Below are 24,854 nucleotides of genomic sequence, written 5' to 3' on the forward strand. Positions count from 1 at the left end.
AATACAAACAGGGAAAATAAATGCACCAAATAGGTATTTATTTCAGACACAAATCCATGACAGTGTATATAATATTGGCACAGCAGCACAACATTCAAAACTTGAGCAAATAATATCACATATTTAAAAAAAAAAGAAAGAAAAATTCATTAACAGAATATAAGTTTTACAACTCATATTTCAGATGTATTGTGCCAGTTCTTGTGAAAGGCACAGGAAACAAATGACATTTCCTACTTGATAGTTCACAACAAACACCAGCACAAGGGATGTGCAGTTCCTCTTTGAAAAACTGTCACCCTGAAACAGGCAAAAAGCTTGAATTAAATGTTGTGCTCATGTGGTCTCGCCAAGATAAGTTAATGTCATTCGGCCTCCAAAGCTTGAAAACATCAAGTAAACAATAAAGTGCCATAACAGCTTTTTTTTCAGACAGCAACTTCTGTGCTGCATCTTCAAGAAGGTTTAAGAGAGCGATATTCATCTAGAACGAATTTAGCTCCTCCACCCACACAACAAGCCGGGAAGTTTTTGCAGCTGAGTCACCTAAGTGTCTATCTAGGAGCCTGTGTGTAATCTACTGCTTCGTGATGTTGACCAGTTGTTCCTTTCATCAAGACTATTTCCATTAAATGCCTCTTTACGTGTTTACGTGACCAGCATTATCCGCATTTTAAAAAAAAAAGTAAGAGCAGAGCACAAAGTAAGGTATGAGAAAATACAGTACATGTTTGATGTGAACAAATATGTATAAGTATGCTCACACAAAAGCTATCTCCTGTATCTGTATTTTTATGAATGGAATGTGTCAGAGCAATTGCACCATTCCTCGAGCAAAGACATGAACAGACCAGAAAGTTCTGCTGAACTTTCACTTCACAAAATCTTCCTGTCTTTGTAGCTTTGTAAGAATTTGTGTTAGCTTAGAAGTAAACAGATGACGAGTCTGTGCCTTAAAATGTGAACAAGCTTGAGATACAGCAACAGGCAATCATATTACCTCAACATCACCACTAAATATAGTTCAGTGCATCACAATTAGTTTCACTGCACTAAGCAAGATTTTTAAGCCAAAATAAATCTTGTGTAAAGCAGAATCCCGCACCACTCCATAGTCACCATGTTGTTTCAAATGAAATTCTGTTTACTGTGTATGTACTTGTATTTGTATTCGTCACTTCAAATGAGTAGAGATGTTCATAGCTAAGACAAGAACTTTAATTTACAAATACGACAACGCCACAGTGTCTAGAATTAACAGGATCGTTGTCTTTATGGCAGACCTACTTTGAGCTTTGGGCGGGCAGTTTTTTTTTTCTTTTGAAACCCAAAAATCTTGCCAAGAACAGTTTAAACATGTTTTTTACTTGGCAAAAGGGAGATGTTGACAACTCTTAGGATGTTGTGCTGCTCAGTGCACAAATGAGAACGTAATCACAAATGCAGACTGTGTCCGGCTTCCTGTCAGCGGGACCATTTGATACCAGTTGGGTAGTTGGCAGAGAGAAATACCATGGTGTGCAAAAGCAGTGACACCTCTGACTCTGCAAAAAATTAAACAAAAAGAGGCACAAAGTTAACATCACATTTTAAAGAAAACGTGTGTCAGTAAGACAGGGTTAAAGGAATAGTTTGACATTTTAGTTCCCTCAAAAAAAGGCATTAGGAATAGGAGGTTTTAAAGTCTTATGAACATTTGACAGTAACATCGGTTATAGCTTCTTCTTTTTTTCTTTAAATCTGGTTATAGATCCAAAAGCTGAGGCAACAGTGGCTTTTGCTGCAGGAGACTGTTCAGCCCTTTTTTCAGTTAAATGATTAAATAAATAATTTTTTTTTAATTCAATCATTTTTCTGGTGCTCAACTGGTCCATGTCATGTTGATTTATGAGTTAAATCAACATATTTAAGAGCTTTAAATACCATACAGAGTACAATTTTTAGAAGAATACAAGTCTTTTTTACAATCAACACATGAAAGTATGATGGAAAATCAGTAGGGACAATATGGCATAGTATAAAGTATTCATTACTTTGTCACAGTTTCAAGTACTTCCCTGCATTGTGTAACAAGAATTTATAATAATTTAATTAATCTGACTTGGACCTGGATAAAAATAATTAAACAATTTCATGCTTTGCAGTAGTGAGTGTTTGCTACAGGTCTGATGCTGCTGACTGAAACTCCACAAAAACAACTGAACAGCCTCCTGCAGCAAAGTCCACTGATCACAATAATCCCATTTTTGTGTGCAACGTCCTGACACCCTACAGTCGGATAGCAAAACAGACTTTTTAATACCTTAGACGGCCATTTGTAAGAAAAATGAATTCAGTGCTCAGTGCTTTAACCTTTTAATGACCTGCAGAAACTGTGTACACTTGTTTTTGCACAGATTAAACAAATAATATAATGTGGTAATTAATGAGCTTTAGAGGTGCTAGTAGGCTGATTTTGCTTCCTTGGGACAGAGCAATGCTAAATGTTTCTTTGTCTCCAGTCTTTATGGTAAACTAGGCGAGAGTTCGATCTTCTCATCTAGCTCCAAGTAAGGAAGCAACTACTTCTTGAATTTTTTAACTATTCTTTTAAACATCAGAAAAACCAGACACACCACCTGATTGTGGTTGAAGTCACAAAATTGCAACAATACTGCACTTGAAAATGAGAATACCTTTCAATGAGGAGGACACCTGAAGCCACTGGGATAACCACTCACGACACTGGTTGATGCCAAGATTATCAGAATTGAGCCCTCTTAAATAACAAGCCTAGAAAGAAGGAGATAATATGTATTTGTAACACACAACTTACAGAGGAATAAAGAGTGTTCATCATATAAATCATGTTTGGCCGGTGAATACACAGAGTGACTGACCTGTTTGAGTTCAGAGTCACTGAGCTGGTGAGGGCCCAGCCTGCTGAGGGCCCGGTCCAGCTGCAGCAGCTCGAGGGCGTGGCTGTTCAGCCGCCGGCCTATCAGGAAACCTGGGAGGCGAGGCGTCAGGAAGAGCAGGGGGCTGATGTGCCTCTGATTGACCCGGATAACAGACAGAAGAGATAGTCTAGTGGCGTTTGGGTTCAGCAAGCCCTTTGTGCAGGATGTGAGTGAAGTGTGTTTTACTGACCATGTGATGCACGCGCATCCTCTTCATGCCCAGAGGGGGTCCAGAAAACAGTCTTCGAACAGCAAGGATTTCAGACACTTTAGGAGTCGCTCCATTTTGCACCTGAAAATGCAGTGAAAGTGAGTTTATTCCACATTCTTGCCATACTGGATACAGGATCATCTTGCTTTTCACCATTTACAGTTGTACTCAAAAGTTTGGGCAAATTAAATATTCTGTTAATAGTTGTTCAAGACCAAATGATAAAATAAGTAAATTAGTAAATGTCGGTCAGTTGTTTTATTTATACGCATGGAGAAATTTGTCAGGTCACAAGTAAAAAAGTTTTGAAACAACTGCTGTAATCTTTAACAATTAATTACCTTTTATAAGATTATCACGTTTCTCTTATGTAAAATCCTAATCTGAAAAGTAACTAGTAATGAAATCTGTTAAATAAATGTACTGGAGTAAAAAGTATAACATTTCCCTCAGAAAAAAAGAAGCGGAAAATGGAAATATTCAAGTAAAGTATCAGTACTTCAAATTGTACTTAAGTACAGTACTTGAGTAAAAGTACTAGTTACTTTCCAGCAATGTTCAGTTGGTTCAGTTACCCATGTAACAGTTACTGGGTTTAATTAAATAAAGCTAGATGATGCTAAACGTATTTACTTCATAACCAGGCTAAGTGTGAACCTAAAACAGATGGTACGACCAGGTTCTGGTGTCTGTCAGATAACTGTTGATTTTTGTTATTTATATTCTGTTCAGTCAATTTATTAAACGTGAATGCATCAATTTAGGCTATGTTCAAGCGTATTTGCAAAGAAGTGGAATTTATAGCTGAGATATAGAGTCAATATATAAAGAGAATATAATGTGAGAAGGAAAATACATGTCTGCTGCACTATGTGATGTATTTTACAAACAGAACGTGACACTGCTAAAGCACTTTTATCATATTACAGTGTTCCTATCAACACATTGTCACTTACTTTAGTGCACAGGTCTTTAAGGCGAGTCTGTAGCTGACCGTCTTTGACCTTACTGCTCGAATACTCAAGCCCTTTGAGCACCGGCCAGTGGTGCCGTGCCCTGAGCGAATTATACACTCCCCGAAACTCTACCTGCTGCATGGGAGTCCAGAAGTGAGGGATCAGGAGCTGGCGGGGGAAAAAGTACCTGGCAATGAACAGGTGGAGACGACAGCAGAGAGAGGAGAGACACATGGGGTGATGGGAGAATATGTATCAAGGCACAGAACAGGAAGGACGATCCAATACATTGTAGGGAACAATGTATTATTAGGAGAATCAACATTATATTATTGGAGGCTATCAATAAGTTCAAAATGCTTTGCTGAGTATGAATCAAAGGATGCCAACTGAAATGAAAAGATGGTTATTTCAAAGTAACTCACATCAAGACAAAAACCAGGTAGTTGGCAAAGGGGGGGATGGATATCATCACCAGCGGGATGGCTTTGATCATGTTTCTGCGAAACTGTGAAACAAATGTCAGGTAAGTAAAGCCGCTGCAAGATAATAAACATTATAGACCTCAAGTGAAACAATGACAAGCAAAAAAAAAAAAAATCAAGTATTGTTCTCCCTCCTTGTCTTAAACATCAGTACCACTGTAAAACGTATCATTATACCTTGGTGTGATTGCCATTAACAAATAAGACCATGGTAAACACAGTTGGTGTGTTCATCTCACACAATACAGTATGTATTGGAAATACTAGTGTCTCAACAAAGCCTCATTTTCCATTAAGCCTGATGCATTATGTCACTAAAAGGATAATTTAGTAATATTTATAGCATGTTTTGCCTAATTTCAGAATGTACATTTTATCAAAAAGAGACCCACCTGTCTGAGTTTTTCCATCTCTCTGTAGGGCAAATCCTGGAACTTTACTCCAGTGGACATCTTTGCTTTTATCCTCCTCACCTCTTTGGTATCTTGGAACAGTAATTTGAATCCTGCAATGACACAGTGATAACAATAATGTTTACGATAATGAAAATACTGATGGAGGTTGACTGCATTTTTAGAGCACTTTTCAACCTTCAGACAAAGCTCTCACTCAGCCACGTACTCAGACACCGTGCTGCCTGGCCACCAGGAGCAACTGCGGTTCAGTGTCCTGCTCAAGGACACTTCACTTTGTGAATAATAGGAGCAAGGGATCGAACCACCACATTTGTACAGTTTCTGTGGGGTACCACAAAATGATGAAATTACTTTAATTCATTTTAACAAAAAATGTATATATCTGATACAGTGTCTGCCACTATATTATAATGAATTCACATGAAAAATTATGTTTGAAAAATATCGTGTCCAAATGCTGAGAATTTAAACTCCACTGCGTTGATTGGTGATGAGTGATTCCTATGTAGACTATCTTTGGATACAGCATGGAGGTCATGGTCATTTCATTCAGCTTTGTAACTTGAGGACCTGGACTCCACAGCCATCAACACTCAGAGGCCACTTCATTGGGTACACCTGTAAAATCTCATAAAACTGTTCAGCCACCAAGATTACTTTTATGATGCTTAAAATGTTCGGTTTTTGTTGACAATGTCATAGAGGTGTTAATTAAATTAGATATTTTTGTACTGAGGTCATAGTTGGTGATACTGTTGTACTAGACTTTTTCCACAACCTTCCACCCCAAAAGTTGTCCGTATTAACGGCTTATAACTGATTTGTATTAGCAAACAATTTATTAGGCAATAATAAAGTCATTGTACCATGTTGCCTTATCAGAAGGTGGTACTCAAAATCTCTAACACAACACCAATCAATTACAATCTGGATTCTATATCAATTGAGTATTGGATATCACTGAGGGGAGTGAGCAGTGGTTTTACCTTCCACAAAAGTATGGTAGAGCAGGTAAAAGCGGGGGAATCTCCTTTGCAGGAAACCTTCATATTTGCTATTTGCCCACTGAAGCCTGGAGGTGACATATCGACCAATACCTCGTCTCACTTTCGATGATGAGTAGTGTCTACATAGGGCCAACCTGGAAATTAGAAGAGGTTTACATGAATAACTTAAATTATTATGAGAAAAACATCTATCAGGCATCAGTTAAAATACACAGTCCCCACAGTCCCCAACCTCCTCAGGGAGTCGATAAAAGTAACCCTGAACATTGTATAATCATAAGACTGGTCAAAAGAAAGAAGAAATTTATTCTATGTTGATAAATAAATAAGAAAAGGTGGCACAATATATACTATACAAAATTGAAATATGTCTTGCCAAGTGTCCACAAATGTCTTTGTAGATCTCTTCATAGAACAGCTGATCTATCAGATGTCTCTAATCCAGTGTCCACATAGTGGAGGTGATGGGCCTTTTTATAGAGATAAAATAAGCTTTTAAGCAAGCAGTTAGTAAAAAAGCTACTCATATCAATCCCTTAACAGAGAGATCTTAACACAGCTTTGACAAGTTATACATGGTTTGACAGCTCAAAGTCTTCTGTTTCTGTCTGTGTCAATGCAACAGCTTTTGACACAGAATTCATACTTGTGGCCATGGGTCTGGTACTGATACTGCCCACTTATTCCACTTTTCTTTGCCAAAAATATAGGCGAGGCAAAAAAAGATAACGACAAAAAAAAAAAAAACGTACATTTTTACCATGTTTATGCCTCTGTGACTTTGTTACAGTATCCCTCATTCTGACTTCTTGATTGTAAAATTTACAGTTACCTTTTAAAGGAGACCGGGGTTATGACTGCAATCAAACCGGTTGACAAGCAGTAACCTTTTGGACTGTAAGATACTGTTTCCGGGCTTGTGCACAATAATAGTGGCGCCTGTTACCAGGTTGACACCGATTAAATTCGTAGAAATCTGAGTTTCACCTGGATGCCCTTGTGTTTGGGTATATTAAAGACTAAAAACAGCAGGTAGTTATACCTACGTTAAATGTTTCTTATCAAACGTAAAAAGCGGTTGAGCTGATATCCACACAGACGAACAGCTAGCTTAGCGCGGGTCCCAACAAAGTGACAAATCGTGGACAGGTGAAGACAGTTTTAGACATACCTGGACTGACAGGACACATATGGAGAATAAAGCCCACTTGTTGTCCTGTTTGTCCTGAGACCACACAGTCGGACCAAAGACAAATGGTTACACAGGCTCGAACAGGACAACGCCATGTTTGACACCCGGTAGCCTCGCAGCGTTACCGTAATGACGCTCACACACAGGAAAGCAGAAAGCCGCCGATTTACCGTAATCCCGACTGGATCACTGACCGAATAACGTTTGTAGCTGCACAGGGTCTCCAAACCTCCAGCGCCTCCAAAGCCACAGGTTTACCACATATAATTTTAGTCTACATGATCTAATTTGATAATCAGTTATTTTAATATTGTTGCGTGCATAACATGTCAGACTAAAGTAAAAAAAGGAACATCATTATTCTCTGAATATTGCTGCCTTTTCTTGAGTACATTAATTGTTCTTCCACCATTGCATACATATAACAAAGAAAACTTTTTTATTTATTTGATGTTATTTCACATCTTCAAATATTTATTCTGCCCATACAATCATAATGCAATTTTATTTTTACAATGGAGATGCAAGCCCCAAATAACCTTTGGTTTAATTTGAATGCGGTTTTAGTGAAATAAAAATTTACATGAATTAAAAAGTGACAATAGTTACATGAAATAAAGTTGCACTATGAAATAAGAAAAGACATGAAATAAAAAGTGGCATTATGAAATTATATATATGATGTCACGTTGCAAAATAATGTTTTGGTTGCAGTAATATAATAGTAATGTCTTACGAACAGGTTTTAAGGTTTTAATATGAGCACGTTGTAATTCAAGTCACGTGACGTCGCGCGAATATAAGTGAGTGAGAGGCGGGGCTGAAGCTGATCAAACACTTTCACAGGTCTCGGGCTGGAGTTGGACAAGAGATAAGGTTTCAGAATAATTTTAATTGAAAAAGTACTACTACTGTATGTTACACACTGTATTTAAAAGCAGTTGTTGAAACTTCACAACCGCCGAGTGTTTTGTCTTATAAAGACGTAATGTAGCTTTGTTTTCCCAGACAATATTGATAATGATCGCCATTTTACAAGCTAGGCCTCTTGCCAAGTTTTGCTAACAAAACCTGGCTGCGGGCCAACTTTTCCTGCACGATTTTTAGGACAGCGTTTGGCGAGATGTAGTTAATGTAAGCGCTGGTTAGAAAGTGCAATGCTGGAAATGGCATGCAGAGGGCCGCGTTGTGGAGTTAAATCCATATAAACGTGGTGTCTGCCATCCAGAAGGTGATTCGAGGCCGCTGGCGACGACATTTTCAATAACCATTTGGCCTCCAGGTGCGGCCACCAAATCAAATTTTAGAGTGGCGTATCTTATCGTTTTCCATAGGTGGCTAATACGCACAAAACACTAAACTCTTTTTGCATGTCAGAAAAACCTTGAGAAATAAGAAAACCAAAACTATTCTCTCCGAGGCTTCCTTTTTTGGGTCGAAGTCAAACTAACATTTAGTGCGCTCGTGTTTTTTGCGCATTAGTCAAAACCAGCGAGCAAACACACTGTGGCACCCTTATTGCACTACTGCATATCCAAAGCTTCATGTAGCTGTATGGACAGTGTTGTGTGTATATGCATGCGTAGATATCTCCTTTTAAATTGCCCAACTAAGGTTTTTAATTTGCACAGTTGAATCTAAATTTTCCCATATTGGTTCTAGGTTGCAAAGGTTTTACTTGTAGTCAGTATAGTGACATTTGAGTGGCATATACACACACTAAGGCTTCTTTCTTCACTGTATCATCTTGCATGAATCTTTCACTGTTTAAAAAAAAAAAAAAAAAAAAAAAAAAAAAAAAAATGGCATTGGTTGAAAACTTTTGATTTGAAATAATTTTACATGGCAATTAATGAAATTTATCACATGTTGAAATGACTTGAAGATGTGAGCAATTTGGCTATAATTTGGAATGGGAATGAGCAGTGGTGGATGAAGCACCCAAATCCTCTTACTCCTCTTTACTTTTAAGTAAAAGTAATTATACATTCAATGTTAAGACTCAATTATATGATAAAAAATGTGGCACACTTGTTGGATTACCTGCAGACTAATGATCTAATTGGTTGTCATGGTTATGCAGTTTTTAATGCTGCATGTGCATCTAGCAACGTCTTAGTACTATTATCTAAATTCCAAGCTAACCTGAATTGTCTCTTTGACCTTCCCAGCTGAGCAACTAGGGTGCTCTCAGTAAATCCCCGCCTCAAGATGACGACCACATTCAGATTTGGAACCACTAGCGGTCCATGCAAGACTACCGCTGCTGAGAGGGCACATCTGGCAGAGGAAACTGGTAAAACTAAAGCTGTTCCTCCCAAATTTTCAGCATTTTAAATTATTGTATGTTTTACTAAATATTAATGATGATGAATGTGTTTGTTCTTCTCTGATTTTAAAGCTGAAAAAGGGAACTGTGATCCAGATAAACTTTTGCAGTGCCCCTTTGACAAGAGCCACCAGATCCGTGCTTGCCGGTTCCCTTACCATCTTATAAAGTGCAGGAAGGTGAGTCAAGCACTTGTATTATTGCAACTAATGCTAACATTAATAGGTATGGGGAAAGACTTCAGATGTCTTCTCTTACACTGGCATTTGTGCATTATTTTACACTCAGTTGCCAGTTCATTATGAACACCCAGCTAAACGCAATGCAACAATCCTGCAATAAATCCTACCTTCTAATAATTCAAATCATTTATATTTAGGATGGAAGACTGTATATTAGAAACACCTCCAAAGTGACTGCAATGTTGCATTAACACCTCTTTAAATAAAATAAAAAAAAAAATAAAAAAATAGATTTTAGGACTGTTGTATTAGATTAACTTTATTTATCCCACAACTGGGAAATTCATTTACCACAGCAGAAAAATAAACATCTATAGAATAAACATCTATGGAAATATACAACAAAAATATACAATATACACACGATATGTACATGAAAAAGTGTAAGTTTGCACATGGTCAGGAAGAGCAGGAGTTGTGGAGTCTGACAGCTGCTGGAATGAAGGACTTATCAGTACTATACTGGCAACTGAGTGAAAGCCAAGGGTATTTACCGTCTTTGTTCATAACTGTTTATCATGTTGAGATTGAAAGTTGACTCTTGACCATGTAAACAGCAGTTGAGCTGTTTATCATTACTTAAATATTTATCTTTGAGAAAATTACAACCAGTAAAACTCTGCAATAGTTTCATCAACTAAGCTGCAAACTGTATTAGACCCTGTATTACATCCATAAGGGAAAACATCTGGCAAGGAAGAAAACAGAAAACAGGTGGTAAGAAAATGTCAACCTGATTGAATAATTTGTCTGTCTTAAGAAAATCAGGAGAAACAAAACTTTAAATTTGAACTTACATTTTTTCAGAATCTTCTTTGATATACCTGCCATGACTGACTGCAAGTTTGACCATGTAACTTCTGCTCCACTAATGTAGAATCATCCGCAACTGGCCAATGAGCTGAAAACCTGCCCTTTTAATGCTCGCCACCTGGTCCCTAAGCATGAGCTGACACGCCACACTGAGACCTGTGAGGACAGAATATCTGTGGACTCTGAGGATGGTGAGATTTTCACTTAACCGTCTCTCCCTTTACCCTGCAGGTCCAGAGTCGATGTGTGTTTTAGTGTTTCCGAGTTGAGTTCTGCTCCGTTTACAGGTATAAGCACAAATGGACATTGGAAATGGCAGGTCCCTGTCAGCACCTGGGTAAATCCAAACATGACTGAGGACTGGGACAAAGGTATGATTGGTGACCACAACTTCTTAATTTCATTATATATTTTTTTACTTATGTTAATTAGTGAGTATTAGAGGTGATATGTGGCTTTTGTTACGTCTGGACAGAGCCAGGCTAGCTCATTCCCCCCTGTTTCCAGTCTTTATGCTAAGCATCTCCTGCAGCATATTTAGCATACAGACCAGAGAGTTGTATCAATCTTATTTAACTCGCAGCAAACAAGTGTATTTACAAAAATATCTTAACTAATATAAGTAAAAAATCAGTGGTTGAGTGTGAACGATTCAATGCACAGTAGAGATTCCCACAATATTCTTTTTTCTCCCCCAGTGTACTCTGAACCAGACTTTGAACTCACTCATTTTCAGTGTCTGTAAAGGTAACAGAGTGTTTTGTTTTGCAGAGGCTGATGATGCTCCTGCTCCATTTGTGTGGGGTAAAAACCCATCCTTGAATCAACAGTAAGTGGCCTGCTCCACCACTCTGTCTCAGCTCTTAGCACTTATTTGTACATATTTTCTTTGCTCTTCAGCACTTATTTTGTCTCATCTCTCTGCAGACTGGAGATGAGGCCCACCAACAATCTTGGTCCAAGTTTTAGAGCACCCAATACCCTCCCTTGGTCTGGGTTTAAGCCATAATGTGTGCTTACTATTAATCCAAAAAGAAGCAACATGTAGCTTAATGGACTCTATTGTATGTATGTATGTATGTATGCATGCGTAGATATCTTTTTTTAAATTTGTTTTTAACAAGTCTTTGCCCAATTAAGGTTTTAATTTGCACAGTTAAATATAACTTTTCCCATATTGGTTCTAGGTTACAGAGATCTTATTTGTAGTTGCATGATGTGGCAAATAACCTAAATGCAAAGCGTAGTGACTTTTAAGTGGCATATATACACACACCAAGGCTTCTTTTTTTCCCCTGTATTATCTTGCATGAATCTTTTACACAGAAACAGATGGTATTGGTTGGAACTGTGTTGTATTAAAAGTTAAATAATTTTGCCTGGCAATTAATGAAATCAATCACATGTTGAAATGACTTGAAAGTGTGAGCAGTTTGGCTATAATTTGGGATGGGAATGAGCAGTGGTTGAAGAAGTCCCCAAATCCTTTACTTATCTAAAGTAATTATACATTCAATGTTAAAAGACTCGATTACAAGTTATGTGTTCAAACTCTTAAAAAGGGCAGATGTATTAACAGGTAAATGTACTTTTAGTATCAAGTAAAGGTACTGTAGAACGGACAGTTTCATAGTGATGTAGATTATATTATTGGGGAGTTCATTTCTAATGGGGTAAGAACCTTGTGATCTTGTCAAAAGAACTTTGCGTAGAATCTGGTCTTCAGCCCTTTATTGCCTTTAAAAGTATTTTTGTGATGTGAAGTTTATTTTTTTGTTTATTTTAATTCAAATGAACCTGTCTAAAAACTGACCATCTTGAAACAAGAAGTCTGAGGTTTGTCTTTGCACCACAATTAAGAAAAACCCTGATTTCAGAAATAGTTTTGAGAACATGCAGGCGAGGGGTCAATTTTAGACTAAAATAAGAGATTTCTGCATGGAACAAATCATAATTTCAAAGGTGACCATGTATTTTGTATGAAAAAAAACAAACTGTAGAGTAACTAGAAACTACAGCATTGTAGTGGAGTAGAAAGTACAATATTTTCTTATGAAATTAGACGAGTAGATGTATAAAGCAGAAGAAATGCCTTCAGGTTAATTACAATTAGCTCAAAATTACATTAAAGTACAGTCCTTGAGTAAATGTACTGTACTTGGCGAGTGTCCACTACTCGGAATGAGACCCGATGACAGATACAATAATGTTTACGTTTGAAGAGGAAAGGAAGAAATGTTTAAATTCTGGAATGAATTTCTGAAATATGAAATTGCATCATAACTTTAACAGCTTGTAATAGAATCTGTATTGGTTTCGTCGCCTCGCTTCTGTATCAATTTGGCCATGAAATGATCTCGCCATGAGACTCACCCCACCTGCTGATTGAATAGGTAACTTTTACCTAAACACATTTTAACTTAAACTGGTGATATTTCATTTGATAGCTTTTTTAATAGAAGCGCCAAAGTTGTTGAAAAGTGCAGGTTGCTACAGAGAGCACAGTATAGGAACCCAGCATCATTTGATGTTATTTTAGTCAGTGATACAGATACTTGTACTATCCTAGTATGCTATTGGAAATTTTGTCCTATGGAACCACCATTTTAATCATCTGTGTCTTTGTTTTTTTTTTAATTGCTTCTCAAAACGGGTCAACAAGCCTAAAGTGTAAAATCTGACACTTCATGCAGGACTGAAAACATGAAACTCGCCTGTTTAGTGTCTAAATGTGATTGATCTTTATAAGAACAAACATGGTTGAGTGGAAATTTTCAGAAGACAAAGCAATGTACAAATAGACGGCAAGACTGGTTAGGGGTAAATTCAAATGTTTATCTTTTTATAATAAATTCTAGTAGTTAGTCCATCTTTATGATGCTCTTCCCAAGAGAGGAAGGTTGAACATATTGACTGTGTCATTGTACGGCCACTGGATGGCGCTAGCTACTCATCAGTAACTTGAGAAGCAACCTGGCTTTATGACTATCTCTGCTTACTTCCCAGACCTTTCAAAACTTAATAATTTTTATTTGATGACCTCCTTTTTATTCAAGTAGCACCTCTGATTCATCATAGTTTTTTTTTTTTTTTAATATGGGCACTTTCCAGGTATAAAGGACCAGATGTGGCTGTTCACAAGAGTTTTTCATGCTGAGAAAATGCCCCAGGTGAAAGCTCCAGGAGTGAGCTTCAAGTGACGAGTGAGTGTCAGGATAATCCCTGTGTGAGGGCGACCTGCCAGCGCTCTGTCATATCTAAGTGGCATTATTGATTTCATGTGATGACTGTCTATTTTAGTTGAGGCTATTATTGGAAGTGTTCAAGCGTGGTCTGTGCTGTCCTGTCACCATCTATAAGGATGAGATATGACTCCTCAGGGCAGAGTACGTGCAGAACTTTTAGTCTATGTAAGACTGTCATATCTATCAAGGAACTGCCACCCCCTCCTAGATGTACTCTACTCTGTTGTTACCTGCTGTAGTGTTTACTGGGTGACGTGGAGAAACTCATATTAGTTTTGAACTTTTAAAACTGTCACTGACTTGTCTTAAATGTCATATCAACCCCTTTAAAACCCAAGTCGGTGGGCCACAGCTCCATGTAGGAGCCGATGCTGCCAAATGAATATGACTCGATCTGTGGAAAAAAAAAAAAAATCTGCACTGAGGCAGTGACATAAATAGCTCCTCAGATGTTCTCAGATTTCTAAATACTGTGGGTGTTTATCTCTGATATTTCTTGAATATTTTTGGAATATGATTATATCTTGACATGGAAAAATGATCAGAAATGTATCGGTATCCGCAGCTCAGTCTGCTGGTCTCTCATCAGACATAAATCAGAAACTTTTAAGGCTCCTGGTCCATTAAAGTACATGAGAGGGAGGTGTTTTAATGTTTTACAATGTCCGAGTTTTGTAAAATGTCCAAGGAAAAAGTATTTGAATGTAAAAAGGCATTTCAAGGCAAGTTTATTTATAAAGCACCCTTAAACAACAAGGCAATTTTAAGTGCTTTACGTAAGACAAAAAAGCAGCAAGACAAGATATAAAAGAAACACAAGCACATATAAAAAGATTAACACCGAATAAAATACATTAGAAGATGATGATAAAACATGCAATGCCACACTAAAAAATTTCATTACAAGTCCTGCACTGAACATTAAACTTCAGTAAAAGTACGAAAGTAGTAGCAACCAAAAGTATTTAAAGTATAAAAGTCCTCATACAGAATATCCCTGATCCCTGTGTTTTACAATTACATTATTGAATCATCATTCATCATTGATGCATTCATATGAAAGAAAGTACTTAAATTTTACAAATTTCAGCATGTTATATACTTACTTATATTTTAATCCATAAAAATGCATCATGTTTTATAAGCTGATCATGTTTTATATAAAACAATCTTAACTATAACTTATTAAATGTAGGAAGGTGAAAAGTACAACATATGAAATATCATAAAAAGGAAATGGTCAAGCAAAGTACCAGTGCCCCAAACACGTACTTGAGTAAATATTAGTTACTTTCCACTACTTTATTAAATGTCAAATAGTCTAATCTCAAGTGAGAGGTTTATAATGGAAATGTAGATGGGGTTTGTTCAATAATATGCTGTTTTTTCAACCAAGATGCCAGACCAGACCATTTCCCTCTAAAATCACCTTGTTGTGGCCATTGATTAGTTAGAAAACATAATTGATTTGAAACCCTTTCTGCCATTTTGGCTAGAAATCTAATGCCAAATCCATATTTACACTCCTGCCAACCAGCAACATAAAATGAAACTAAATAGCCTTAGTACAGCCTGTTCCAGACTGAGAGTCCAGTACAACACACTGGCAAAGACAAGAACTTGTTAAAACTGGTATTCTCCGTCACAAAACCAGCTTCTTTGCTCTTCCCTTGATTGAAATACCTTTCTTAATATGGCATTATTAAAGTTGCATCACCCTATAAGACACCATTATATTTTGTCTACACTGGTTCTGAGTTTGACTTCATGTTTGTCCCCACAGGAATCAGTGTTTTTTATGACAAATTATCATTGCAGTGAGAAAATTCACACAAAAAAGCTCTTAAAGTTTTGAAAAAAATTGACTTGTAGAGCACATTAATTGAATTAATCTAATCTTTTTTTATAAATTACATCTTAGGGCATGCATTTGCATGCAGCTGGTCATTTGATAGTTTAAGGAAAGCAACTAAGTGTCCGGCCTCACCTTTTACTATGAAATGATGTTTAGGTTTAAATCCTGTTGCCTGCTGCTTATTTCATAGTTCACTCTTAATATTCTGGTTCATTTGTGACACAGCAAAGAGTTAATATGACACTACTGGTCTCATTGAGATGTGACCCTTATGAAACTTGTCACGCTGGACACCCTGCAAACAAGTTACAAGCACGCACCCCAGGCTTGTCGCCTGCAAGTGAAACCAAAGCCTCTCTGTCGGTCTCGTTTTATAATTGTGACATTCTCATATTCTCACAGACATAAGAGTCCTGCACAATGTGTGGTGGACAGTTTGGTCTCTGGAGCTGGCCTCTAATCCTGTAACTCTGTGAAGCTTGTGATCCTCTATTATCACTGGCATTTCATACTCCAGTCAAACAAGCTGCGTTCAAGTTGCTCTTGCTTTCCCCAGTTTCCAGTGAGGCTGGTTTTGTAGATCATAAGAGAACTGTCTTATCCTGTCTTATCGCCATCAGTGTAACATCAGCCACATAGGTTCTGTAATCAGAGTGATGCTGGCTTTTCCCAACTGTTCTTGTTGCATAAGTCCAATACTTGAAAGGTTATCAAGTCCTCCAACTATATTATGTTACGTTACAACACCAGACAGAGAATTTCAGAATCTAACTCAAGAGAATGATGACACCATCTGGTTCCAGCTTCAGATAATTTAGATGTTACTTATAAATTCAAGAGCAAAATCTTAAGTCTTCAGTGTTTGAGATGACATCTACAGAAAAACATCTTGGTGACACTGATGCATACATATATGCCTACACCCCAGTGTGCTGTGTACTGCTGTTATAGCTTTGTTTTTGGGCGCAGCAGGAAGCTGCAATCAGAGAAAAAGCTTTAAAATCCCACTGCACACAACCTGCACAGCACCACACAGCAGACCAGACAGACACAGTCAGCCACAAGCTGCTGAACGTAGTGGAGCATTTAGCAACTAAAGAGAAAGATATTTGTGTCAGAAGATGGTGGAGACCAAAAATAGAGCTAAAATACTTGAACTCCAAATGAATGATGATGTTGCTCCATAATTGCTGAACGTGTAAATAAGCAACTATTTGCTAACAAGTTCACTATATCAATTTAAAAGGTGATCATATATCAATGTTGTGTTCACAACATGTTTCTGCTGCCTCTGAGTAGCCAAAAAAAAGCTGTTACTGCAGGATTAACATCACTGTACAGCAATTCCTTGGTACTTATTGGCTAACACACACACCAACACTACTATAAAGATGATTAGCTAATATTGGCTGATATGTTAGCTCCACTGTGGATGCAGCCTTTTTCTTTGTGTGTTCTTACAGGTCATGTGCTCTTGCTTGACTCCAGCCTATGGTTATTCCTCCTGTTGATTCAGTCAATCTTGTTCATCATTGATTGATCGTGAGTCTTTGTATTCCTGCTGACTTTGCCTGTTTTGGATCATCTATAAATAATCTTTTATTGCCCTGACTGGCTGGCTGGGCCAATCAAGGACATTCACAGAGTTGTCTCTAAGCCTCTTCTGCACTGTCTTGCAAAGTGAACCTTTGACCCTGTCTGAGATCCTGACTGCTCATGGATCAGATTTTCATTTACGATATGTCTGTACTTGGCTATGTTCAACTTTCCCTCAACACTGACCAGTCCCTCCAGTCCCTGTCCCTGAAACACCCCCCCACAGAATCATGCTGCTATCAACATGCTTCACCGTTGAGATGGCGTTGGGCAGGTGATGAGCAGTGTCTGGTTTCCTCCAAACATGACACTTAGAATTGAGACCAAACTGGTCAATCTTCATTGCATCAGATCAGAGAATCTTGGTTTTCACAGTCTGAAACTCCCGTAGGTGTTTTCCTCCAAACTTGCACTTAGAGGGGCAACCGTTTGGCCACTCTGCCATAAAGCCCAGATTGGCAGATTTAAGAGTCCTGATTGTTCCCAACTCCTTCCATTTAAGAGTTAAGGAGGCCCACTCTGCTCTTGGGAACCTTCTATGCAGCAGTTATTTTTTGTAGCCTTCCGCTGATCTGTGACACAATCCTGTCTCTGAGCTCTGCAGGCGGTTCCTTCTCCTCATGTCTTGGTTTTTGCTCTGATATGCATCGTCAGCTGTAAGACCTTATATAGACAGGTGTGTGCCTTTCCACATCATGTCCAATCAGCTGAATTCACCACATGTAGAAACGGCTCAAAGATGACCAGGAGAAATGGAAGGCACCTGACCTAACATTTGTCATTTTTCCTTTTTAATAAATTTGCAAAAATTTCTAAAACATTTTTCTTTGTCATTATAGAGTATTGAGTAGACTGATGAGAAAAGAAGATATCATTAGTATACAATATACTTATTTTAGGATAAGGTGGCAACATAACAAAATGTAAAAAAAGTTAAGGGGTCTGAATACTTTCTGAATGTACTGTACTCTGGGTCACTTGAGACCAGACCTCTGGCTTCTAAAACGAGAGCAGCACATAACTGGGAGGGAGGTGAACAGGGGTACATTTTTCAGGAGTATGTTCTGATGTTTTGCCAAAAGAAGAAGTTACAGGCAGCTGGCACAGCAGCATACTTAGCACTGCTTAACAACTTTCAAATGAACAGATTAACATACTTAATACAATGTAAAAAATATAGTTCTTACTAAAGGCCTGAGCAAAGATGACCAAAGCAGTTGTAATATGCAGTTTTACATTTTATTGTTTAGCTGCAGTAAAATATAACTTCTTAGTATGTAAAAACAATAAACCCAAAATAAAATTACACTTTGACAGACTGTAGAATACAGTTCATGTGACAATAACACCTGTAGGCTCGAGACAGATTTAAAATAATTTACACACAAGACCAGTGTATAAGACTGCACTGGATGTTACACAGTATATTAGCTGCTCAATGTCTATTCATGATACATGAATGATATGCTAAATAATTATGTAGGCTTAACCTACTTTTTTTTTTTTTTTTTTTTAAATCACCAAATACATACGGTGCCATTAAATATAAACCAATCTGGATCTTTGAGTGATTCATGCTTCAGATGCCGACGTGTGTGGACTCACAACATCACTTTGGGGGCTGGAAAATCTGTTTGAATACTTGAGCTAAAGATATCACAATAATGCTTTGTCTTATATTTTATGTACAATTTACATTCATCCAAATCACAAAAAAGGTTGTCACTGAAAAGAAAACTTTACATCCTTGAAATGAAGGTACAGATATAATATGAGTTAATTTTTTTTTTTTTTTTTGGAAAGTGCAGTCATCTTCCCTCCATCAGAAATGTTTCCATTCATGGCACCATGTTGTATGTAAACAGTCTCCTCTTGGTCCATGAGCTGGCCTGTCTGATTCCATCTGGAGAGTACACAATTTCTTAGAAAAACAAACTAGTGAGAGCGTGTTTTAATGCCCCCATATATATGTTGCTTCCACAAGTTTAATCACTCAGTCACTTTATAATACAAAAGTAGCCCTTTTCCTGTGGAGCTGCGTAATCCCTCAGGATGATTCTTCTTCTTATGTTCTTGCGGTTTCAGTTTATACTACCTGAAGTATGAGCACTCAGTCTGTTCTCTTTGGCTCTCAAACAAACTCCAGATTTTATATCGCAGATTGTCAATCTCCCATTTCACACTCAAAACGGAAGCGTATCCATGAAGATTTTCTCCACAATCGGTGGTGGGGGAACAAGATCTTCTAATTTAAGGTAAAAGATTCGCTGGAGGCCTTGAGTGCACAGAGTCCTGAGCTCAGGCAGTTTCCCGAGAAGTCTGGACAAATAATTGGGCCGCAAGGAGTCAGAGCCACAGCCAGAGACATGATCTTTAAGGCAGGTGATGAGCTGGTTCTGCAAGTCCTCCACACGTTTTGGCTCCTTAAGACCATGTCGGTCTGCAGAGGAAAATAAGAGACATGTTGAGCATGAGCCTTATGCTTTATTATCATCACTTTAACCAAAAACACACCTTGAGTTTATCAGAAGAAGCTTTACAGAAAACAAACTATATTTAGTTGAATACTACATCGTTAGAGTTGACATGTCGGAAGTGTTAATGCTACTACACTGGAAAATCCCTTGGCTTTAAACGTAAAAAACCTTCATTGTGGGCTGCTGTCAATTATGACATCTTCTCCGGCCTATATGAGCGGTCGTGTTATATTTTGTCACACAGCTGTTGTGTTTGTCCCATGTGTGTAGCAGCATTATATTGTCAACACCAGTGAAACAAGATTCCTGATGGAAACTGTTTCTTCCTCGCTGGATGAGAGTAACTCTGATCCTGATTTGTCACTTACAAAGAAGTTAAAGCCTGATATGAGTGAAGCTCTTACCGGTGATTATGACCAGGGCTGTGAGACAGGAGAAGGAGGAAACGTCGAGCTTCATGCGATGGAGGCTCTGAGAAAACTCCAAGATGGAGTCGATCCAGTCCCCAAAGCCTCGGACACACTGAATTTTGTGAAGCACAGCCCCATTGCAGAAGATGAGCTTGTCCGTTTCAGGATTGGACCTTTGACAGAAAAAATGAAATAGCTTGGTTATCAAATGTCTCATGTAAGTTGTATAATAATCCTGTCATAATAATAATAATAATAATGATAATGTCTGTTGCATATCTCTAAATCCATTGTAAAGGTTCTGTGGGAAGCTGCACTCACCGATATGCCAGACGGAGGATGAAGAGTTCAACAAACGCAGACTCCAGCAGAAGTCCCTGGTCTTCTGAGCAGAACTCGGAGAAACCTGGGATGTTCCTCGTCCACGTCCTGATCACCTCCATGGAGGCCGTGAGAAGGTCGTAAAACTGCTTGATGTCACTCGCATCCTCCTTCCGGTTTGGACTGACTTCTGTCTCATCGTACTGAAATTACAGCAGAGAAGTTCAGACTGACGCCTAAAAGAGCAATCAGTTATTGCAAAAGAATTTTTTAGAAAAAGGAGGGATGTCAATTCTTTTTTTTCCTACCTTGGAATAATCCAGTTTCCCAATGCCAGGGTTTGAGTCAATGTGCGCCCTCACAAGAGAAGCAATCATGCTCACTGGAGACACATTGGTCGTCACATCCTGGACGACTTTAGGCTTGGAAGGCAGGCGACCTCTTCTTCCTTTTAGACTGTCTGTTCTCACAACTGGGAAAAAAAAGACAACATCAATGTTAATTTGATTCCATCTATATCATCCAAATTATTCTACTGATTCATCTTTGTTTGTACTGAACTCACCTTCCCTGACCATGCCTACAGTTAGACACTTCTGGAAACGGCAAAACTGGCATCGATTCCGCCTTCTCTTGTCCACAGGACAATCCTTGTTGGCAAGGCAAACATACTTGGAATTTTTTTGCACCGTACGCTGTAAAGTAAAAAGAAGAATTACTCTAAAATGGTCTAAAAGACACAAAGCAATCTGTTAGATGGCCCATTTTTATCTCTTCTTATTGAACCCTTGTGTGTTTCAAAAATAAATGAGTTGGCTGTATAGGAAAGTCAGATTTTATTACCTTGAAAAAACCTTTGCATCCCTCACAGGTGCGAACCCCATAGTGCTGACAGGAGGCGTTGTCCCCACACACAGCACAGCAGCCTTCATTTCCACTTGGGCTTTTTAATTTGGGCGATAAGCTTCCATCCAGCTGGTCATTGCCATCAAGGCTCCGCGCTTGCTCCATTGACAAGGCAGGGAAGGTCAGTGCTGATGGGAGAGGATGGGCCAAAGTGAAAGGATCCTGATCTCTTAAGTGTGGTTGACCCAAGTGAGACATATCCTCCACAGACCCTGAACCAAATGTGAAGAAAGAGGGTGCATGTTGCACTGAGGTCTCTTCAGATGCCCAGTATCCTGGACTGGGTGAGTATGGACCAAATGCTGAATCCCAGGCGGACGTATGCTGACTCTGGAACCCAGGAGTTGAAGGAGACGAGGCCGATGCGGGGCTGCCAAAATAGTCTGAACCGCCAGGGGACACAGCCTCCTCCGGGTAACTCAGGGTGAAAGTTCCAGGGTAGCAGCTGTAAACCTGGAGGTCATCCAGCTTGAAGGGGGTCTCCACGCCGGACGATGGAGTGACGTGGGCAGGGGCTGCCGTGAACTGGCATGAATATGCGTCAAAGTCGCCAGAGTTAGTGCCCACCAGGGAGCTGATGCTTGGCAGGGATGGAGCAGAGAGGTGGTCCCGTGGGCTGCTCATATCCACAGCCAACCTGGAGATAAAGTCTGCACTTTGAAGCTCCGAGCTGCCAAGGCTGTTTTCATAGGGCTGAGATCCATGTTGGGGGTGTATGCAAGTCATGGCTGCAAGACTGAAAAAGACATCATGAAAAATATTAGAGCCAAACCAAGCTTGTTTTTCGGATCTTTATCTTAAAATTTCAAGACCTGTCAAGAGTCCATGTAGTGAAACTGAGCAGCTCTGCCTTCATTCCCCCTCTCTCTGCACTGTGCACAGTGTTTCTGTGCAGGAGTACTATGTAGTCCCAGGTCTGCCATGTAGTGCTCCACGTTTGAAAATTGGATAATAATGCTGGACCCCACTTAAGCCCCTTTATTGTCAGATGTTATTGTGCTATTTTAGAAAGCATCCCCACTTTACAGCATTTTTATTCACAAGTACCTGAATCTTTTACAAAGTACTGTACATCTGAGCAGATTTTTATGAGTTCTTCAAGATGCTTTGAACAACCTATCAAGTAGCAACACAATGTATTTGTGCGGAGTTATTTTGCTATTGCAGAAAAAATACTTTTATTTTGCAAACATAGGCTACTAATAGACACATGCAGGGGCTGTGGATATAACACGTCTAAATATAACTTCAAATACTTTACTTTCTTGTCGGTAAATGGTGAAGGGGCGGCTGCTTTCTGCCCGATTTAAAGTCATTTTAATGGCCAGGTGTCAGTATCGCTGCACGTCTAAAAATAAGTCTACTGTATTGAAATCATAGACATTTCTTACCTCTTATGGCCGTCTACAGGTGTTTGAACTATCTGTGCTCCACAAACGACCGTCTGTCATCTTCAGTATTTCCCAGCTGAGAGTAGTTCCTCCGCGCTCACCTCCACAGCGCTTTTATACCGTCTGCTTTACCCTACCCATGACGTCAGAGAAAGGTTTCCATACAAGGTTGGGCGGTGGGCGGGGAGATTTCCAGCCCCCGGCCAATCACTGCGCGCATATGGGACAATAGTCGTTGGATGACGCACTCCGGGATTCCGTTGACGCGCGTACGCCAAAGAACCGCCGACACGCACAGACACACAGACACACAAAACCAGAAAACTAAATAAAACTCAATAAAGCCAAATAAAACTTTATATTTTTAGCAGGTAGAGGCGAGGTTACAACGTCGTTATCGAGTGACATACTTAACAAATATCTCTGTTGTAGTGCTGTTGGCTAAGTTTTGATGATAAAATGGAAAAATGTGATTTCATAATTTAGCCTGTAAACAGGAAGCCACAGATGTTTTTTTCTCTATTTCTGGGAGAAAAACTATTTTTGATGCCTGCTGTCTTATGGTAAAAGTGAGGAGAAATACTGCTAAACACTACATAAAAAAGTATTACTGGACTATATCATAAAAAGATCATAAAAACAATCAAAGTAGTACCTATTTAGTGGCATTTTCAAAATAAAGAAATAAAAAGATCCTGTGCTTTTTCTACTAGGTCTACCCTCTAAATATGTGCCTCCTCCTTCTCTGAGGTTTAAATTGCTGGATAAAGGCTGGATCTTTAATTTTATTACCAAATTGGAGGATCAGCTCTGTGCTTTAATCACTGGTCATTTTCTATCTGGACTACGGTATCTCCCAGCATAGAGTTCATTTGTTGTCAAAGCGAGTTTATTTCTTGACCTGCAAACCTCCAATGCAGACTATTGGAACTGGATACACTTACACTAAAGCGAGGTCAAAAGGTCACACGGCCGTCGTGGATGGACCTGAACTATGGAATCTATATGTGAGCGAAACAGGGTGAAATTGAAATTTTTTAAATTTTAAATTTTTTTGGGGAGATTATTGATATATTGTATTGAAAGTGAGACAGATCAGTCAGTGTGTGTGCAGGGCTCATTTAAACATTGCATGTGACACCGGCGTTTTCATTGTGAGTGATAGGGTTCACTATCCCAGTGCACTAAGGGTCCCAAACACTCCTGTGTGAGAATTGATTTGTGTTAATTTAATTGAAAACGTATTGGGGAATATGCACCAAAAGGACCAACATCCACTGACATGAAAACTGTAGGCTGTTGTGAGGCCTTGTCTTGATGAGGCGCAACTTGTCACACTCTAATTGTAACACCTCAGTTTTGTGCATCTATAACAGATTAATGTGTTGAATCAACTCAACACAAAGGAAACCTAGGACCAGGTAAAATTTAGCATTGTAAAACATTGCACTGTGGGTAGAACAACATAGCACAATACAATCCAATGACGCATGATAATAATAAGCTTTCTACAGCTTTTAATGTTAACCTCAAGGTTGGATATGCTCGTATTAAGATGCTTTTCAACTCACCACAGCTGTAAAGAGTGGTTATTTGAGTTACAATAGCCTTCTGAGTAAAAACTCTAGCGATAGTTGTGTGTGAAAATCCCATCAGATCAGCAGTTTCAGAAATACTCAAACAGGTTCATCTGGCACCAACAATCACGTCACGATCAAAGTCACTGAGATAACATTTTTCCCCCATTCTGATGTGTGATGTGAGAATTAACTGAAGCTCCGGACACGTGTCTGCATTATCTCTTGCATTGCACTGCTGCTACATGATTGGCAGGTTAGATAATTGCATGCATGAGCAGGTGCACAGGTGTTTTTCTGAAGTGATCAGTCAGAAACCACAGTAAAACAACTTCAGAAACTTTGGCTTCTCTAACTTAGAATCTACATTTATTTGCACACACACACACACACACACACACACACACACACACACACACATTCTTTTCAGGCCTTCTCTGAAATCCCAGACGTGCACTTCCCTCCCCACCTGGACACTGTTTTTTT

General features: G+C 38.8%; 3 protein-coding genes across 4 annotated transcripts; 1 reads left to right on the forward strand and 2 right to left on the reverse strand.

The window, feature by feature from the left end:
* Positions 1-21: 21 nt before the first annotated feature.
* On the reverse strand, positions 22-7,468 carry letmd1 (LETM1 domain containing 1). The gene is made up of 9 exons (XM_056384769.1): positions 7,186-7,468; positions 5,994-6,148; positions 4,984-5,096; positions 4,532-4,614; positions 4,107-4,293; positions 3,130-3,231; positions 2,880-3,032; positions 2,676-2,772; positions 22-1,544 (listed from the first exon to the last, which is right to left on the reverse strand). The coding sequence occupies exons 1-9, from the start codon at positions 7,299-7,301 to the stop codon at positions 1,465-1,467; spliced, it is 1,086 nt and encodes a 361-aa protein (XP_056240744.1). The 5' UTR covers positions 7,302-7,468; the 3' UTR covers positions 22-1,464.
* Positions 7,469-7,857: 389 nt separating this feature from the next.
* zgc:56699 (uncharacterized protein LOC405758 homolog) lies at positions 7,858-11,965 on the forward strand. 2 transcript variants are annotated; one of them, XM_056384771.1, is made up of 7 exons: positions 7,858-8,082; positions 9,378-9,502; positions 9,608-9,714; positions 10,655-10,781; positions 10,878-10,961; positions 11,362-11,419; positions 11,518-11,965. In XM_056384771.1, exons 2-7 carry the CDS (start codon positions 9,418-9,420, stop codon positions 11,597-11,599), a joined length of 543 nt encoding a protein of 180 aa, XP_056240746.1. In that variant the 5' UTR covers positions 7,858-8,082; positions 9,378-9,417; the 3' UTR covers positions 11,600-11,965. The 2 variants fall into 2 exon arrangements, with proteins under 2 accessions (XP_056240746.1, XP_056240747.1); XM_056384772.1 differs by lacking the exon at positions 7,858-8,082 and having other exon boundaries at positions 9,064-9,502.
* Positions 11,966-18,503: 6,538 nt separating this feature from the next.
* On the reverse strand, positions 18,504-22,933 carry nr4a1 (nuclear receptor subfamily 4, group A, member 1). Its single transcript, XM_056385773.1, has 7 exons — positions 22,792-22,933; positions 21,338-22,136; positions 21,060-21,189; positions 20,803-20,966; positions 20,495-20,697; positions 20,168-20,346; positions 18,504-19,726 (listed from the first exon to the last, which is right to left on the reverse strand). The coding sequence occupies exons 2-7, from the start codon at positions 22,124-22,126 to the stop codon at positions 19,470-19,472; spliced, it is 1,722 nt and encodes a 573-aa protein (XP_056241748.1). The 5' UTR covers positions 22,127-22,136; positions 22,792-22,933; the 3' UTR covers positions 18,504-19,469.
* Between the last annotated feature and the right edge of the window lie 1,921 nt (positions 22,934-24,854).

Source organism: Seriola aureovittata, chromosome 9 (assembly GCF_021018895.1).
Source record: "Seriola aureovittata isolate HTS-2021-v1 ecotype China chromosome 9, ASM2101889v1, whole genome shotgun sequence".
In the NCBI taxonomy this organism is placed as follows: Eukaryota; Metazoa; Chordata; class Actinopteri; order Carangiformes; family Carangidae; genus Seriola; species Seriola aureovittata.

Excerpts from the sequence above, each read along its gene's own strand:
- zgc:56699 (XM_056384771.1), top strand. The coding sequence starts at position 9,418 with ATGACGACCACATTCAGATTTGGAACCACTAGCGGTCCATGCAAGACT. Across the intron at positions 9,503-9,607 it reads ACATCTGGCAGAGGAAACTG|CTGAAAAAGGGAACTGTGAT; the intron begins GTAAAACTAAAG and ends CTGATTTTAAAG. Across the intron at positions 10,782-10,877 it reads ATCTGTGGACTCTGAGGATG|GTATAAGCACAAATGGACAT; the intron begins GTGAGATTTTCA and ends CTCCGTTTACAG.
- nr4a1 (XM_056385773.1), bottom strand. The coding sequence starts at position 22,126 with ATGACTTGCATACACCCCCAACATGGATCTCAGCCCTATGAAAACAGC. Across the intron at positions 20,967-21,059 it reads TGTAGGCATGGTCAGGGAAG|TTGTGAGAACAGACAGTCTA; the intron begins GTGAGTTCAGTA and ends TTTTTTTCCCAG. Across the intron at positions 20,698-20,802 it reads GGAAACTGGATTATTCCAAG|TACGATGAGACAGAAGTCAG; the intron begins GTAGGAAAAAAA and ends CTGTAATTTCAG.
- letmd1 (XM_056384769.1), bottom strand. The coding sequence starts at position 7,301 with ATGGCGTTGTCCTGTTCGAGCCTGTGTAACCATTTGTCTTTGGTCCGA. Across the intron at positions 6,149-7,185 it reads TATGTGTCCTGTCAGTCCAG|GTTGGCCCTATGTAGACACT; the intron begins GTATGTCTAAAA and ends TCTAATTTCCAG. Across the intron at positions 1,545-2,675 it reads GGTGTCCTCCTCATTGAAAG|AGTCAGAGGTGTCACTGCTT; the intron begins GTATTCTCATTT and ends AATTTTTTGCAG.